Raw genomic sequence first — 20,259 nt, 5'->3', positions numbered from 1 at the left:
TGGCCCAATGAAAAGAAGGAAATAAAATTCCAGAAACTGGCCCTAAAGAAACGCAGATGTCTGAACTTCCTGAGAAAAAAATTAAAACAACTGTCTTAAGTTCAATAAGCTAAAAGATAATGCAGAAAGTCAACTAAAAAAATCAGGAAACTGATGCATGACCAAAACAAGAATATCAACAAAAGGAAAGAAAAAATATGAAAGCACCAAACAGAAATTCTGGAGATGATAAACACAACAATTGAATTGACAAATTCATTAGATAGTTTCAATAGTAGACTTGATCAGGCAGAAGAGAAAGAGTCAGTGAACTAAAAGACAGGTCATGTGAAATCATCTAAACTGGAAAAAAAATGAATAAAATGATGAGAGCCTAAGGAACTCATGGGATACCATCGAACAAAACAGTATATGAATTATAAGAGTCCCAGAAGATGACAAGAGATAGAAAGGGCAAAGAGCTTATTTGAAGAAATAATGACCAAAAACTTGTCAAATCTGAGGAGAGAAATGGACATACAAATTCAAGAAAATCAATGAATTAAAACTAAGATAAACTTAAAGAGACCCAAACCAAGACACATTATCACCAAATTGTCAAAAGTTAAAGAAAAAATCCTGAAAGTAGCAAGAAAAAAGCAATTGATCACGTAATACTGAGCTTCTATAAGTTATGAGTGGATTCCTCAGTAGAAATCATGCAGGCTAGAAGGCAATGGAATAATACATTTAAACTGCTAAAAGAAAAATCTGTCAACCAAGATTTCTGTATCCTTCAAAAATAAAGAAAATTTAAGACCTTCCCAAAGAAATGAAAGCTGAGGGAGTTCATTACCACTGGATTTCCCTAAAAGAAAAGGTACAGGCAGTCTTTCACATTGAAAGAAAAGTACACTAGATAGCAACATAAAGCCATACAAAAATATATTCTCCCAGTAAAAATAAATACATGGAGAAATATAGTAGCTTCTATTATTATAATTTCAGTGCATAAGTTTACTTTTAATTCTTGTATAGAACTAAAAGACAAAAACATAAAAAACTATAAACCTATGTTAATGAGTATATAATATAAAAGGACATATTTGTGACATCAATAATGAATCTACGAAGGTGGAACTATAAAAGAGTAGTTTTGGTATTGAAGTTTGATTGAAGTTATCAGTTTAAAACAGATTGTTACAACTTTAAAATGTTTTACATAGCTGCAATGGTAACCACAAAGATAATATCTATGGAAGATACACAAAAGGAAGAGACACCAAACAAAGCATTTCACTGCAAAAAATCAACAAAACACAGAGAAAGACTGTAAGAGAGGAAAGGAGGGACAAAAAAGCTAAAGACATATAGAAAACCAAAAAAATGGCAATAGTAAATATTTCTCTATCAGTAATTACTTTAAATGAAAACTGATTAACTCTCACATCAAAAACATAGGCTGAATAGATTTAAAAAAATTACCTATATACTGACTAAAAAATAGACTTACTTCGGACAAAAGGATACACACAGACTGAAAATAAAAGAATGGGAGAAGATACATCATGCAAATTCTAACCAAAAGAGAGCAGGAATCCATACTTTATAAGACAAAATAGACTTGAAGTCAAAAATTGTCACAAAGAAAGATATTGTATAATGATAAAGAGTCAGTTCAATAGGAAGCTACAACAATTATAAATATATATGCACTAACTTCAGTCTTCCCAAATATAGGAAGCAAACATTAACAGACCTGAAGGGAGAAACAGACAGCAAGACAATAATAGTAGGAGATGTCAATGCCCCACTTTCAATAATAGATACAAGAGCTAGACAGAAGATCAATAAGGAAACAGAGGACTTGAACAACACTTATAGAACAACTGGATAGAACACACATACACAAAACTCTCTACTCAACAATAGCAAAAGCAAAATATACATTTTTCTCAAGTACATATGGAACATTCTCCAGGATAGATCACATGTTATGTCACAAAACAAATCTTAACAAATTTACAAATACTGAAATCACATCAAGTAATTTTTCTGATAACAACGGACTGAAACTAGAAATCAATAGCAGAAGGAAAACAGAAAAATCTACGAACACATGGAAATTAAACAACACACTCTTAAACAACCAGTGGGTTAAAAAAGAAATCACAAGGGAAATTAGAAAATATATGGAGACAAGTGAAAATGAAAACACAATATACCAAAACTTATGGGATGCAGCAAAAGCAGTGCTAAGAGGTAAGGTTATGCCCTTAAATGATTACATTAAAAAAGAAGAAAGAGGGCTGGTTGGGTTGCATAGTGGTTAGGTTCATATGCTTGGTTTCAGCGGCCTGGGGTTCACGGGTTCAGATCCCAGGCAAGGACCTAGCAACACGTGTGAAGCCATGCTGTGGAAGCGTCCCAGGTGAACTAGTGGAAGATTGGCACAGATGTAAACTCAGCAACCATCTTCCTCAAGCAAAAAGAGGAAGATTGGCAACAGATGTTAGCTCAGGGCCCATTTTCCTCAAAAAAAAAAAGAAGAAAGATTTCAAATAAACAAACTAAATTTACAAATCAAGGAACTATTTAAAAAAAGAACAAACTAAATCAAAAGTTGGCAGAAGGAAGGACATAATAAAGATTAAGCAGAAATAAACAAAACAGAGAATAGAAAATAAAAAATCAAGGAAACAAAGAGTTGGTTTTTTGAATAGATCAACAAAATTGACAAACCCTTAGCTAAATGAACTAAGAAATATGAGAGGACTCAAATAACTAAAATCAGAAATGAAAGAGGGAACATTACAACCAATGTCATAGAAATAAAAGAGGATTGAAAGAAAATTTTATTAACAATTACATGCCTACAAATTGGATAACCTAGAAGAAATGGATGAATTCCTAGAAACACACAACCTACCAAGAAAGAATCATGAAAAAATAGGAAACCTGAAGAGACCAATAAGTAGTAAGGAAATCGAAGTGGTAATCAAAAATCTCCTGAGTCCCAAACATTTAAAGAAGAATTAACACCAACCCTCCTCAAACTTTTCCAAAAAACAGAAGAGAAGGGAATACTTCCAAGTTCATTCTATAAAGCTGGCCTTAGCCTGATACCAAAGCCAGACAGACACAAGAAAACTACAAACCAATAACCATGATAAACATTTATGCAGAAATACTCAATAAAATATTAGCAAACGAAATTTAAAAGTATCTTAAAAGGATTATACACTATGACCTAGTACGATTAATTCCTGGAATGAAAGGATGGTTCAACATATGAAAAATCAATGTGATAAGCCATATTAACTGAATGAAGTACAAAAGTGAGATGATTGTCTCAATTCATGCGGAAAACACATCTGACAAGTTTCAGCACCCTTTCATGAAAAATGCACTCAAAAAATTAGAATGAGAAGTAAACTTATTCACTTAAAAAAATTGTGCTTCTATACATTAACAATCACCCATTTCAAAAGGAATTAAGAAATCAAATCCATTTACAATAGCATCAAAAAGAATAAAAACCTTAGGAATAGGTGTTGGCCCCGTGGCAGAGTGGTGAAGTTCACGAGCTCTGCTTTGGCGGCCCAGGGTTTTGCCAGTTCAGATCCTGGGCACAGACATGGCCCTGCTCATCAAGCCACGCTGAGGCAGCATCCCACATGCCACAACTAGAAGGACCCACAACTAAAAATACACAACTATGTACCAGGGGGCTTTGGGGATAAAAAGGAAAAATAAAATCTTTTAAAAAAAGCCTTAGGAATAAACCTAACCAAGGAATTGAAAGACTTACATGTTGAAAACTTCAAAAGATTGCTGAAAGAAATGAAAGCAGATACAAATAAATAGAAAGACATCCTGTGTTCATGGATTAGTAGAGTTAATTTTGCTTAGACATCAACACTACCAAAGCAATCTACAGATCCAATACAATCTCTATCAAAATCTGAATGGTGTTTTTGCATAAATAGAAAAATCCATCCTAAAATTCATATGACATCTCTAGGGACCCTGAATAGTCAAAACAATCTTAAAAAATAAGAATAAACTTGGAGGTCTCATACTTCCTGGCTTCAAAACATGTTACAAAGCTACAGTACTCAAAATGGTGTGGTACTGACACAAAGATAGAGATATAGATCAATAATATAGACTAGGGAGCCTAGACATAAACTCTCAAATAGATAGTCAAACAATCTTTGACAAGGGTGCCAAGACCACTTCACAGGAAAAGGACAGTCTCTTCAAAATAGTGTTGGGAAAACTAGATATCCACATGCAAAAGAATGAAGTTGGACCCTTACCTTATGGCATATACAAAAATTAACCCAAAATGCATTAAAAATCAAATATAATACCCCAAACTAAAAACTCCTAGAAAAAAACATAGGGAAAAGTTTGAGAACATTGGATTTGGCAATGATTTCTTGAATAAGACACCAAAAGCACATGCCAAAAAAAAGAAAAAGGCAAAATAGACAAATGGGACTACATCAAACTTAAAACCTTCTGTGCATCAAAGGACACAATTAAAAGAGTGAAAAAGCAACTTACACAATGGGAGAAAATATTTACAAATCAAATATGTGACAAAGGGTTAATACCCAGAATACACAAAGGACTCCTACAACTCAACAACAAATAAACAAATAACTTGATTTTAAAATGGCAAAGTACTTGAATAAACATTTCTCCAAAAATGATTTACAAATCACCAACAAATGTATAAAAAGATGTCAAAACCAATTAACATTAAAGAAATGCAAATCAAAACAATGAGATATCACCTCACATCCATTAGGATGGTTACCGTCAAAAAACAGAAAATAACAGGGGTTGTTGAGAATAGTGAGAAACTAGCATGCTTGTACAACGTTGGTAGGAATGTAAAATGGTGAAATCACTATGCAAACAGTTGTGCCAGTTTCCCCAAAAATTATATATGGAACTTTCATATGATCTAGCAATTCTGCTTCTGAGTATATAGCCAAAAGAATAGAAGGTACAAGGAAATATTTGCATATCCATGTTCATAGCTGCACTATGAACAATAGCCAAGAGTTCAAAAAAATCAAATTTCCCATCAATGGATAAAGAAAATGTGATAATGGAATATTATTCAGCCTGTCACATTCTACAACATGGATGAAACTTAAGGACATTATGCTAAGTGAAATTAGCCAGTCACAAAAAGACAATTATTGTCTGATTCTAATTATATGAGATATCTAAAATAGTCAAATTCATAGAAACAGAAAGTAGAATGGTGGTTACGAGGGGCTGGGGAAGGGGGAAATGAGGAGTTGTTTAACGAGTATGAAGTTTCAGTTTTGCAAGATGAAAAATTTCTGGAGATCTGTTGCACGACAGAGTGAATATACTTAACATTACAGAACTGTGCATTTAAAGATATTTAAAGGTGGTAAATTTTGTTTTATGTATTTTTTACCAAAATTTTTTAAAAAGTCAGACAAAGGGTTTTTTGCTCACTTACTTGTCCTCTTAAAAAACTGAAGGAGGTCTTCGATCTAAATAGTTGTCTGGATCCTGTATCTCCCTTTTCCCCATAGATAGACATGTAGACATTTGCTACTGTTCCAGCATTCCAAAGCTCACCCGTTGCCACGTGTACTTCATATATTGTCACTGACAACAAAAGAAAAATAAGCTTTATATGCCAAGCATTACTCATATGATAGAAAATTTACATGTATCTAATCGAGAGTTCCAGTTCCAGGTGAAATGTAGTAACACACTCCACCTAGTCTCTCCCACTGAATACATGTATAAAATCTTGACAGAATGCATGGAGCAGGTATATGAAGACTCTGAAAAGTATACAGTAGCAGGAGGATTGAGGAAGAAGACCAGAATTTAAAGTTTAAATAAACAGTGAGTTTACCATTTTTCATCCTCTGGTATCTCCCTCTTGGGCTTAGTGCACCAGAAACCTGGAAGGGGGCACTGGAGTTCAGACACAGGGAGCTCAGGAGAAGCTCTCTTGCTCTGGCTCAAGAAACAGGAGAAGGAACTCCTAACACATAGAAAAGGTTCAGATATTCTACCATTTTTCTTCTCTTTCATTTCTCCATTCTCTCACATCCAAGTACCTGGGCACAGAAGCATACAGGAGCCAACATTCTGAGAGAGAAAAACTTCACCTCTCTTCAGAGGAGCTGGACTTTAATAGGGTGCGACCAATCTCTATTGCTTTCTTTCCTTTCTCTGTCCTACCACTGCTTAGCCCTAGACACAAGAAGACTATAGAAGTGCACAGAAAAACAGGAAAACTAAAGCACCAGCTAATCAGCAAAATGACCAAAAATAGGAGTCATGGAACTGAAAAATACCAAAGACGTTATGAAGAGGGAAGAAAAGCAAACCCATAAAGTTGTTTATGAACTCCTGAGCTCACCTCTAAGCTGAAGACACATTAATCTGATCCTACCCAGCATACTAAAGACTTTGAGATCTATATTAACAGATAAACCTCCACCCAGACCCCAGATTCGCCAATGAATAGTAAACATGTGGGACAGATCTGAATAACACTGCAAAACTTTTAAAACTGAACTGACATTGGAACCACAGCCCACAGATGACAGGTGGGAATCTGTGGCCTGAAACTAACCAGTGGTCAACTGACTGTTAGAAGAAAAATATGAACATCCTTCACAGGATTTAAATAACACTCAGTGTCTCAAACAATAATATGCAAAATATCTAGGATGTAATTCAAAATTATTCAGCATATGAAAAATCAGGAAAATGTCAACTTACGTGGAAAAAGACAATGAAGAGTTACCAACTTCAAGATGACACCAGTATTAGAATTATCTGACACAGACTTTAGAACAACTATGATACAAATGCTACTATAAATAATCATGAAAACTCTTGAAACCAATGGAAAAACAGAAAGTCTAAGCAACAAAATAGAAAAGTTAAAGAAAAATCAAATGGAAATTTTAGAGCTGAAAAAAACACCATAAGCAAATTTTTAAACTGACAGAATAGGGTCTAGAGCAGAATGAAAAGGACAGAAGAAAGCACCAGTGAGCTTGAAGACAGATTAAACAGAAATTACCCAATGTAACAACAGAGAAAAATATTGTTTACAAAACAAACAGAGCCTCAGGGACCGGTGGGGCAATAAGAAAAAATCTAATATTCATGTCATACAGTATCTGAAGGAGAGGAAAAAGAATGTTAAGCTGAAAGAATATTTGAAGAAATAATGGCTAAAAACTTCCCAAATCTGGCAAAAGATATATACCCACAAATTCAAGAAGCTCAGTAAACCCCAAACACAATGAATCAAAAGCAATCCATGTCCAGAAACTTCATAAGCAAACTGCTGAAAATAAAAGATGACAAAAAAATTTGAAAGCAGCTAGAGAAAATGATACATTACTATATGGAAATAATGATTCTAATGATTGTGGATTTCTCATCAGAAACCATAAAGGCCCAAAGGAAATGGCATGATATTTTTTAAGGGTTCAAAGCAAAGAACTGTCAACACAGAATTCTATATCCATCAAAAATATCCTTCAGGAATTAAGGTGACATAAAGACATTCTCAGATGAATGACAACTAAAAGAATCCCTTGCCCGAAGACTTGCTGTAAAAGAACTATTAAAGGAAATTCTTCAGAGAGAAGGAAAATGATACCAGAAAGAAATCTGAAACATCAGGAATGAAGGAAGAGCAACAAAAAGGAACTTGCAGAGAAACAGATGGAATAAACATGAAACTGAGTTCATGAGGTTAGCCACTTCACGGGGCACAGATATGCTAAAGGAGGAGGAATGATGCCAGCAAACTACCCTTAGTCCCCTGAGTTTGGTCAAAATCCTATTGATAACATTCTACAGCCACCTGTGCACAAAAAATGAGAGACTCCTTTTTTAAACTCTAATACAAATTCTCCACAAAGCCAATGATTAAAAACTGGTGTTAATAGCACATATCTCTATTTCCTGGATTTTCCAGAGAGTGTCAGCAAGGCCACCTTATAAAATCCTGCACACCTTTCAAAATCAAAAAGGCAGCTTCTGAGACCAAGCAAGTGGTTTTACCAAACAGTACTTGTCGGGGCCGGCCCCATGGCCGAGTGGTTAAGTTCACACGCTACGCTGCAGCAGCCCAGGGTTTCGCTGGTTCGGATCCTGGGGGCCGACATGGCACTGCTCGTCAGGCCACGCTGAGGAGGTGTCCCACATGCCACAACTAAAAGGACCTGCAACTAAGACATACAACTATATACCAGGGGGGATTTGGGGAGATAAAGCAGAAAAGAAAGACAAAAAAAATTGGCAACAACTGTTAGCTCAGGTGCCAATCTTTAAGCAAAATAAAAGAAAGATTGGCCACAGTTGTTAACTCAGGTGCCAATCTTTAAAAAAAATTATTAAAAAAAAAAAGAGTACTTGTCCTGGGATGATTCCACATTAGATGGGTACAACAGAACCCCAGTGCACAACAAGGCCAACATAAGAAGCTAACTCTGAATAGTGGAATCCCATCTTCCTCACACACACAAAAAAAGCATACCTTTAAAAAAATAATAATAATCAGATTAACGCATCACTGGGGCTACCAAACATGCCCAACTGTCTCTGTGCAGAAAAAGAAACCAAACAGCATTTACACTGGATACTTCCCAACTCTCATGAAACTATCCCCTCACCCTCTGCTTCTAAACTCTGCCCCACTCTTTAAGGCTAGTTCTGCCTCCTCCAAGATGCCAGTCCTCACTGCCCACTTACTCCTCCTAAATAACTGCAGCCCTTCAATGCACCTCACGTCTTTCAGTACCTAATGCTCACACCCCATACCACTCTAGAAGGGGGTCCTGGGACATTCTCAGCAACCAGATACAACATGCAATACTTAAGGGCAGGCCTGGTCCCTGACTTTCCTCAATTTGCTCTTCGGTGCCCAATAGAGAGGAGGGCAGAATACCAGGCAGAGACTGAATGACAAGTATATGATTCATTGCAATTCTGGACAGACAACACTTCCTTTCCAACCTATAGATGGTCCCACACAAGAAGGCAGAACTTGGAAAAACAAATATTTTCAATCAAACATGCTACAGTATCTTTAGGGGAAAATGCCATCCACTGTTGAAACAACTTCCAAAGTTCAAACAAATTTTAAGTCAATGTAACTACTCCAAGATGTTTCATGTGACAAAAGGCTGGAAAAATAAACACAGTAGATGTCTCAAAATAATTCTAACAATAATCTACACTCATAAGTTACAATGAAACTACTGCATAGCTTACCATTCATATATAGTTATTTAGCATAAAGGACAGAAAATGCAGTGAAGTAAAACTTTGCTTTACTCACTTGGATCTTTTCCCTTAGGTTGTCATAATAGGGCATAATAATAAAAACATCAGATTAAATGAATCAATACTTAGGCCTACAGCACCATTTGAAGTAACTTTTTTTAAGTAAAATATCTCAATTTAAATTTACAATTTAAAAAAATAATCCTTCATATTTGTGTATATTGCAGGTTACAAAGCACTTTCATATACATTATTTAGCTTATTCCTTGAAACAACCTTGTAATACAGAAAAAGGATTATTATCTCAGCATACTTAGGCTACACTAAATTTATTAAAAAATATTTTTCTGGGGGCTGGCCCCATGGTCAAGTGGTTAAGTTCACACGCTCCACTTCGGCGGCTCAGGGTTTTGCCAGTTCGGATCATGGGCGTGGACACAGCACCACTCATAAGGCCATGCTGAGGTGGCGTCCCACACCTCACAACTAGAGGCACTCACAACTAGAATACACAACAATGTACTGGGGGGGCTTAGGGGAGAAGAAGGAAAAAAAAAAAGATTGGCAAAAGATGTTAGCTCAGGAGCCAATCTTAAAATATATATATATATTTTTTCTTTCTTCAATAATAAATTAACCTTAGCTTACTGTAACTTTACTTTATAAGCTTAATATTTTTTAACTTTTTGACTCTTTTGTAATAACACAGCTTAAAATACAAACACACTGTACAGGTATACAAAATATTTTCTTTCTTTATATCCTTATTCTAAAAGCTTTTTTCTATTTTTATTTATTTATTTATTTTTTGAGGAAGATTAGCCCTGAGCTAACTGCTGCCAATCCTCCTCTGTTTGCTGAGGAAGACTGGCCCTGAGCTAACATCCGTGCCCAACCTCCTCTACTTTATATGTGGAACACCTACCACAGCATGGCTTGCCAAGTGGTGCCATGTCCACACCCGGATCCAAACCAGTGAACCTCGGGCCGCCAAAGCAGAATGTGCAAACTTAACCACTGTGCCATGGGGCTGGCCCCTACTTTTATTTATTTATTTTTTTTACTTCATAAACTTTTTTGTTAAAAACATAAATACACACATTAGCCTAGGCCTACACAGAGTCAAGATGATCAATATTACTGTCTTCCACCTCCATATCTTGCCCCACTCAAAGGTCTTCAAAGACAATAACATGCATGACGCTGTCATCTCCTATGATAACAATGCCTTCTGCTGGAATACGTGTCCTGAAGGACCTGCCTGAGGCACTTCTTGAAAAGAAGGCTCTCCTGAAAAGAGGAGGTGTCACTCTTTTCAGAAATATGTCCATGGTTGTTTGCTTGGTTTGTATTTTTTGCCATAGATTTGCTTGTAAGCAGACAAGGCACCATGAACATTCCTCTCTATTAATGAAAACCACTTGGTGTTGGAGTCCATGTTTTCAAACTTTTTAAGGAGCTTGGTGAGAACTGCAAAAGCTTCTGCTAAACCCTTCATTATGAATTTTTTTGGAGGGGTGGTTCTTCTTTTTCTTCTGCAATTTCCTTTCCTCTTGCCTCTTCTTCAGCTGCACCTTCCTGTTCCAGTTCCAACAACTCTTCATTTGTCAATTCCTCAGGAACCACATCTAATCGCTCCTCAATGTCATCCTCATCCAAACCCAGGTTAAAGTTATTTGCCATCTCAACCATAGCCTTGTTGATTTTTGCAATCTCCTCAACCTTGGCAAATTCTCTGAAGTCATAGTCAAACCTCTTGAGTGTCTTCTTCCAGATGCCATTCATACATTCCTTAGCGACATCACCTCAAGCCCAAGCAAGGTTCTTGATGCAGTCTATACATGTTGCAATCCTTCCATAATTGCATCAGTGTTTTCTCAGTGTCTTCCTCAGTTGCAGCAATAGCCTGAGCAAAGGTCCTCCTCAATTAGTAGGTCTTAAAAACTGATAAAACTCCTTGATCCTTTGGATGTATCAAACAGCTCGTGTTTGGAGGGAGAAACACCACTTTGATATTGGGATGAAGATCATGAATAAAAGAAGTATGTTCAGGAGTACTAACAACAAGCAAAATCTTGAACGGTATGTTATTCTCCAAACAGTACTCCATTTCACTGGCACAGCAATTCAAGAGGCCATGATGGAAGAGGAGCTAGGTCATCCATGACTTCTTATGGCTCCTTTAGTACATTGGCAGTGTGTACTTGTTGATATGCTGGAAGGGCCTAGGGTTCTCACTGCGACAGATCACAAAGGGTTTCAGTTTGTTTCAGTTTGTCAACATTTCCCCCAAAGAAGACTGTTACCCTGTCCTTAAAAGCCTTCAAATCTAGCACTGACTTGGCCTCCTTCTGGACAAAAGTCCTTTCAGGTAACTCTTTCCAGAACAGGGAGTTTCATCAGTATTGAATAATTGCTCTGGCAAGTAATTTTCCTCCACAATCAGCTTATCTAGAGTTTCCAAAAATTCTTCAGCTGCCTTCACTTCAACACTTGCAGACTCATGGCTCACTTTCACATTATGTAATGAATGATGATTCTTGAATCGTTTAAACGACCCAGAGCTAATGGTAAATTCAACATTGTAGTCAGGTGCAGCCTTTCCTTTGAACATCGCAAACAAACTTTTTGCTTTGGCCGTGACTGTCATGAGGGATACCTTCATGAGAGGGTGCTGAGAGGGATACCCTTCTGTGCCTGGTCTTCAATCCAGGTCATTAGAAGTTTCTCCATATCTTATATAGACCCTTCTCAGATCTGGGTTAGTCTCACTGCCTTCAACAAAGCAGATCCTTTAACAGCTTCCATCACTTTGTTCTTGTTCTTCAAGATCACAGCTATAGTGGAATGGGACATACCTGACTGGTGAGCAATAACCATCACTGATTTTTCACCTTGCTAGTCATTAATCACTTTCAGTTTCATTTCTAGCTCAGTCACTTAACATGGCCTCTCACTGGCAACATTAGTAGTGGATTTTGTATGCTTAGGGGCCATGAGGAACAAAACAACATGAGATTAAATCAAGCACGAGAGAAAATGATGCAATCAAGAGATGTGGTAAACATGAGATGTGTGAGGCTATTGTTGGCATGACAGGGCATACCGTTTTACAGTAAACTTTTTTTATAAGTAGAAAGAGTACATTCCCAAATAAGAATAAAAAGTATATTATAATAAATACATAAACTAGTAACACAGTCGTTTATTATCATTACCAAGTATTATGTACCATACATAATTATATGTGCTATCCTTTTATACTACTGGCAGCACAGGTTTGTTTACACCAGCATCACCACAAAAATGTGAATAATGCATTGCACTATGATGTTATGATGGCTATGACATCACTAGGTGACAGAAATTTTTCAGCTCCATTATAATCTTACAGGATTACCCTCGTATATGTGGTCTGTCGTTGACTGGAACATTGTGCTGTGGCACATGACTGTACTAACATAAACTAGGATAGGCATCTAAGTAGTCTGATTCCAGAGTTCTGAATACTCTTAAACATAACCCTGCTTTGCCCTCCTGCACCAGCTCTATTCTTTTGGATTTTCACATCAGTGGTATTTCTATATATTGTACTCTCTCCTCAGCTCATACAGAAAAAGGGTTTATAAGTAGTAACCACTGAAAGATATTTATTTTTCTAGTATTGTTAACTTGACAATCATCCTCTAAACATTAATAACACTTCCAATTATGTTTTTAGCCAAAATTTCATTTTCTCCCTTTATAAAAACCAAATGACCAATTTTGCTAACCTTGGAAGGGAATAGTGGGAGGAGAAGGGTCAGAGTAACAGTGGTATATTACTTTTCTATTATTCCTATCAGAGGACCTCTTTTTTTATTTTCTATATAAGAATTTAGTAGACAAATATATAAGAAAAGTGAACTGTGGTATATACACAATGGAATAATGGAATACTATTCAACCATAAAAAAGAAGGGAATCCTGCCATTTGTGACAATATGGATGGACCTTGAGGGCATTATGCTAAGTGAAATAAGTCAGACAGAGAAAGAAAAATACTGTATGACTTCACTTATATGTGTAATCTTTTAAAAAAAAAGTCAGTCATAGAAAAAGAGATCAGATGTATAATTATTAGAAGTGGTGTGGGTGGGAGAATTGGATGAAGGTCGTCAGAAGGTACAAACTTCCAGTTATAAGATAAATAAGTACTGGAGATGTACTTCATGATGACTACAATTAACAATGTTGTATGGTATATCTGAAAGTTGCTAAGAAAGTAAACCCTAAAAATTCTCATTACAAGGAAAAAAACATTTTTTTCTGTCTTTTTTGGTAGGCAATGTTGGATGTAAACTAAACTTATTGTGGTAATCATTTCACAATATATGTAAGTCAAGTCATTATGCTGTGCACCTTCAACTTATACAGTGCTGTATGTCATTATGTCTCAAAAAAACTGATAGAAAAAAAAGAAAAGTGAACTTCAGTCTTCTTAATTAATTGGCATATTCACCCAGGGGTCAATTATGCAACTTGAAATGCAAAATAGTTGTTTTACTAAAATAGCTTGCACAGGACATCAGCAAGATACTGGAATATGAAGCCCCAGTTCCAGTTTCTCCCACAGAGACACCAACTTAAGAATACATGGACCAACTACCTTTGTGAGAATTCCATAAACCATAAGAGGTTCCTGTACCCAGGCAAGCCCAAAGCCAAGATGAACCACATCAAAGCCACTAGGAAAATTCATGGCATTGTACATATCTAAACCCCTCCTCCCCAGCACAACACAATACACTTGGGAGAAATGCTCAACATGTGCCTTCTCCTTAGGAAAGTAAAGAGAAGAGTGGAATATATGTACAATGTTCTGGCTTTTCAAGGGGCTAAAGGACTGATTGCTCTCTTGCCTGAATCAAAACATTGACAGGAATGGGCACAAGGGTATGGACTGCTGATAATAAAGATGAACACCAACAGCTTTTTCCAGCACCAGAGAGATTGCAGTACTACAGATATACACTAGGAGAAGCTCCTGAGTAGAATTACACAAACCTCTTCAAGTAGGAGATTACACACACAGTCAAATAAGATGCATAGCTGGAAAAAGATAGAGAGGTCACCAGAATCTCTTGTTGGGCTGATTAGCAAAGATCTTCCTGTATACGATGCCAATCTACAAACACTAGAGAAGTGGCTGTTTTTTCAAATGCCCAAATTGCAACAAAAGATCACAGGCATATCTAAAAAGAAAAACAGGAAAATGTGGCCCAATCAAAGGGACAAATTCAACTTCAAGAAACTAACCATAAAAAAAAAAACTAACCATAAAGAAATGGATATCTATGAATAATCTGACGAGTTAAAAAAACTTAAAGATGAACAATGAACTAAAAGAGAATACAGAAAGACAACTAAACAACATCAGACAAACTATGCACAAACAAAATGAGAATATCAAAAAAGAGATAGAAATTATGAATAAGAATGAAACAGAAATTCTGGACCTGAAAAATACAACAACTCAATTGAAAAATTCATTAGGCAGTTATAACAGCAGACACGACCAGCAGAAGAAAGAATCAGTGAACTTGAAGACAGACAGGTGATTCAAAATTATCAAGTCATAAGAGCAAAAAGAACATGATGTAGCCTTTAAAAATAAGGAGATTCTCTTACATACTACAATATGGATGAACCTCAAGGACATTTAGCTAAGTGAAATAAGCCAATTACAAAAGGATAAATATTGTATGACCCTACTCATATGACTCTAAAGTAGTCAAAATCATAGAACTAAGCAGAAAATTGGTTGCCAAGTGCTGGGAGAATGGAGGAGAGGGAACGGGTATGGAGTTTCAGCTTTGGTTCCAGTTCCACATGTAAGAAGCTTGAAAGCCCACTCCATCCTAACAAGTAAAAAGCTGAACTGACTGAAAAAACAACTCTTCTTGGATCCATAAAAGAGGTGAGGACACAGGAAATATTATGGCCCCTGAGATTAGAGGGACAGACAGATGAACACAGGGAGTCATAGCTTCTAGTAGCAGGGACTCTTCAGCAGAAACTGCCATGGGAACCAGTGCCAGGGCAGGAAATCTGAACTATCACTAACAAACTGTTGGAGGCTCATTGCAGACAAGTCTGACAGTTAAAACTCCATGAGGACCTAGTCTTAGAGGGGTGCTCAGTCATACGGCCCCCCATACTTTTGTGAGTTTTTCCTCCAGGAACTCAACTAGGTTCTCAGAGAACACCAAGCATGATAAAAGCTAAAAAAATTTAAAAAACTACATTAGGCATATTGTTTTCAAACTACAGAAAAATCAAAGATAAAGAAAAACTCCTGAAGGAATTACAGAAAAAAAACCCACCTTACTTATAGAGCAACAGAGATAAGAATTACATTTAACTTCTCAGAAACAATGCAAGAAAGAGAATGGAGTGAAATATTTAGTGTTGAGAGAGAAAAAAAATCAACCTGGAAATCTTTACCCTGAGAAATTATCCATCATAAGTGAAGGAGAAATAGACTTTCTCAGACAAACAAAAATTGAGAGAATTTCTTGCCAGTAGACCTACCTTGCAGAAAATGCTGAAAAAGTTCTTTAGAGAAAAGGAAAATAATACAGGTCAGAAACTTAGATCTACATAAAGAAAGAAATGTATCAAAGAAGCAATAAAACAAAAACTTTTTTCTTATTCTTACTTGATCAAACAGACAACTGTTCAAAATAATAATAGAAACAAGGCATATATCATATATATATGTTTATGTATGCTTATATATATGAGAAATGAATTATAGCAACGATACAAGGGATAGGAGGGAAAAATTAGATTATTTTGTTATTCTAAGGTATTCCCACTACCTGTGAAGAAGTATATTGTTATTTGAAAGTGGACTTACATTAGTTGTAAAAGTGTATTTGCAAATTCTAGCTAAATCACTAAAGTACAAAATAAATTATAACTGATATGCTAAGAAAGGAGAGAAAAATGGAATGATTTTCTTGATTAAATGATCAATTAAAACCACAAAAGGCAGAAAAAAACAGTGAAAAACAAAATAGGAACAAAAAATAAGGGCAGAAAATAGAAAACAGTAGCAAATCTGATAGATATTAATCCAATTATGTCAATAATCACTTTGAACATCAATGGTCTAAATGTACCAACTGATAGACAGAGATTGTCAGAGTGGATCAAAAAATAAGACTCAATTATATGTTGTCTACAAGAAACCCACTTTAAATATAAAGGCACAAATAAATTAAAGTAAATGGATAAAGAAAAATATACCATGCTAATGCTAATTAAAAGAATGCAGGAGTAACTATATTAATTTCAGACACAGCAGATGTCAAAGCAAGGAAAGTTATCAGGGATAAAGAAGGACATTGCTGTTGTTAGCGCTATCAAGTCGATTCTGACTCCTAGTGCGCTGTGCACAGTAGAGTGGAACTCTACCTGGTCTTTCTATGCCATCCTCTCACCTTCCAGCACTATATCAGACAATGCTCTGCTGCTATTCATAGTGTTTTCACAGCTAATTTTTTTCAGAAATGGGTGGCCAGATCCTTTGTCCTAGTCTGTCTTAGTCTGGAAGCTCTGCTTAAATGTGTCCACCATGGGTAACTCTGCTGGTATTTGAAATACTGGTGGAATAGTTTTCAGCATCACAGCAACATGTAGCCACTACAGTATGACAACCAACAGATGGGTGGTGTGGTCCCCTGATGGGGAAATGAACCTGGGCCACCATGGAATCTTAACTTCTAGACCACGAAGGCTGGCAATAAAAGGGCATGACATAATGATGAAAGGGTCAATTCTCCAAGAAGACATGATAATCCTTCATATAAACATGCCTAATGATAGAGCACCAAACTACATGAGGCAAAAACTGACAGAATTGCAAAGAGAAATAAATAAATCCACTATCATAGCTGGAGACTTCAACATCCCTTTCTCAGAAATGGGCAGATCCACCAGGCAAAAAATCAATAAGGATATAGGTGAACTCAACAACACTATCAATCAACTGTTTATGACTCATATCTAAAGATTAGTTCATCCAACAACAGCAGAATACACATTCTTCCCAAGCTCACATGGGATATTCACCAAGATAGACCACAATCTGGGCCATAAAACACATCTTAACAGATTTAAAAGAATAGAAATCATACAATGTCTGCTCTTAAAACCACAGTGGAATTAAACTAGAAATGAGTAACAGAAAGATAACTGGAAAACCCAAAAATACATGGAGATTAAATAAGACACTTCTAAACAATATATGGGTCAAAGAAGAAATCTCAAGAAAAATTTAAAAATATTTTGAGCTAAATGAAAATGAAAACAGAACTTATCAAAATTTGTGGAACGCAGCAAAAGCAATGCTTAGAGGGATTTACAGCATTGAATACATACATTAGAAAAGAAGAAAGCACTAAAATCAATCATCTGTTTCCACCTTAGGAAACTAGAAAAAGAAGAGTAAATTAAACCCAAAGTAAGCAAGAAGAAAGTAAATAAGACAAAGCAGAAACCGATGAAAATGAAAAAACAGGAAATCAATAGAGAAAATTAGTGAAACCACAAGCCGGTTCTTTGAAAAGATCAATAAAATCAATAAGCCTCTAGTAAGGCTAACTAAGAAACAAAGAGGACACAAATTACTAATATCAGAAATGAAAGAGGGAGCATCACTACAGATCCCACGCAAAATTAAAACAATTATAAAGGAATACTATGAAAAATTCTATGTCTGAAAATTCAATAATCTAGATGAAATGGACCAATTCCTTGAAAGACACAATCTGCCAAAACTCACACAAAAAGAAATAGAATTTCAGCTTTGTAAGATGAAAAAAGTTCTAGAGATCTGTTATAAAACAAAGGGAATATACTTAAGACTCCTGAAATGTACACTTAAAAATGTTTAAGACATTAAATTTAATGCTATGTGTTTGCTACCACAATTAAAGATAAATATTTTTAAAAAGTACCTCACACAGCCTCAGATAGCCCACTTTTGCTCTGGTTTTCTTAGCAATCTTTATCCTCTGCAGGAAAATATTTCTGTAATTACAAAACGTGTTCTTTCAGGTATATAAGATAGTATACTGGTTAGCCAGGCAAACACTTTTAGATTTCCTTTTACCTTAAATGACAAATACTACCCTCATTCTTTTGTACTCAAATGAATGCAATATAGCAAAAAAGAAACTAATCCAACCTTTCCTTATTTATACCACCTAGAACTGATGTCTCTATCTCTAGTGAAGGCTGTTGCTTATAATATCATTTCATCCATAGCAACAATCTTTGCTAGACTATTAGGCAAAAATATAGCTGAGGTCAGCTAACATTTGCTATATATACCACTGATCTAGATAACTAAAGCTTTACCAAGTTTATAAATAGCACATGAGAGTACAGATAGCACATGAGAGAAAACATGAGAGGTTTCATGAAGTCATGTGGAGAAACTGAAAATAAAAATGTTTATTAATAATCCATAAGTACCGGGAGCAAAATGGCGGGGTGAGCTGACCCGGGATTCTCTCCCCTCCAAAATACAACAAAAGATTGGAAGAACTGAATTTCAGAGAATAAACATAATGCAAGCTCATTAGAGACCTACAATACCAAGAAGGCAGAGATCATAAACCTAGCTTTACCCCATCGGAGGCGCTGGAACGGTAGGAGAGAACATCGCTCCCTCCCCTAGAGTCTGCTATCGCTGCCGCGTGGGTGGGAAAGGAGCGGGGGAGGGGCCACGCGACCGGGGGATCATCCAGGACTCCTGCCGCTGATTCAGTGGAGACCCACTGACGGGGGGAAAGCTTCCGTCCGCGAGGACCCTATAAATCAAGGGCCTTAGGAGACCAGAGAACAGAACTGATCTGAACCCAGACCGGCGTGTGTGAGTGACAGGCCCTCCCCCCTAACAAAGCCAGTGGGCGCAGCCATCTTGCCCCAAGGCGGAGAGCTAACATGCCGCTCTCGACCCCCATCTAGTGGCAACAGGCTGTAACTGCAACTGAATTCTACCACCATGAGAAAAAACCGCTCCTCTACCATCCAGCAATTTATAAAAACCCCAGACCAGAAGGAAAACAATAAAAACACAGAATTAAGTCCTGAGGACTTGGAATTAGGTAAACTAAGTGATAATGAATTCAGAGCAGCTATAATCAAAAAACTCAATGAGGTAGAGAGAAAGAGAAACAAGCCAAGTTCTGGAATTACTTCACAAAAGAGATTGAAATCATAAAGAAGAATCAAACAGAATTACTTGAGATGAAAAACACAATGGACCAGATAAAACAGAATACGGATTCCCTGAATGCCCATGTAGACAACATAGAGGAGAAAATCAGCATAATCGAGGACAGACAGGCTGAATGGCGCCAGACAGAGGAAGAAAGAGAACTAAGAATTAAAAAAAATGAGGAAAATCTCCGAGAGATAATGGATTCAATGAAGAGTAAGAACATAAGGATCATAGGAATTCCCGAGAATATGGAAAAGGAAAATGGAGCAGAAAGTGTGCTTAACGAAATTATTGAAGAGAGCTTCCCAAATCTAGGGATCAACGGAGAAATGTATGTAGAGGAGGGTTTTAGATCTCCTAGATTTGTCAATGTAAAAAGACCCACCGCAAGGCACATAATAGTAAAGTTGGCAAATAGGAATGATAAGGAAAGAATACTCAGGGAAGTAAGAAAAAAAAAGAGAGTAACCTATAAAGGAGCCCCTATCAGACTGTCAGCGGATTTCTCTACAGAAACCCTACAAGCTAGGAGAGAATGGAGTGATATATTCAAAGCTTTAAAGGATAAAAACCTTCAGACAAGAATACTCTATCCAGCAAGAATTTCCTTCAGATATGAGGGAGAAATTAAATCTTTTCCAGACAAACAAAAGTTAAGGGAATTTGTAACTAAAAGCCCT

The 20,259-nt window shown here is 36.4% G+C and overlaps 1 protein-coding gene across 14 annotated transcripts in view; it reads right to left on the bottom strand.

Annotated features, from left to right (window-relative positions):
* Nucleotides 1–20,259, bottom strand: part of RP1 (RP1 axonemal microtubule associated) — a 335,045-nt gene that overhangs the window by 217,606 nt on the left and 97,180 nt on the right. For 13 of the 14 annotated variants that reach the window (XM_046641544.1, XM_046641545.1, XM_046641549.1 and 10 more), the window contains one exon: nt 5,492–5,643. The exons of the other annotated variant lie outside the window; for it this stretch is intronic. In XM_046641544.1, the coding sequence (XP_046497500.1) occupies nt 5,492–5,643 (152 nt within the window). The remainder of the gene's footprint in view (nt 1–5,491; nt 5,644–20,259) is intronic. 14 annotated transcript variants of the gene reach the window in all.

This window comes from Equus quagga, chromosome 16 (genome assembly GCF_021613505.1).
Source record: "Equus quagga isolate Etosha38 chromosome 16, UCLA_HA_Equagga_1.0, whole genome shotgun sequence".
In the NCBI taxonomy this organism is placed as follows: domain Eukaryota; kingdom Metazoa; phylum Chordata; class Mammalia; order Perissodactyla; family Equidae; genus Equus; species Equus quagga.
Note: the sequence above shows the minus strand (reverse complement) of the source record. Positions and strands in the feature narration are given on the sequence as shown.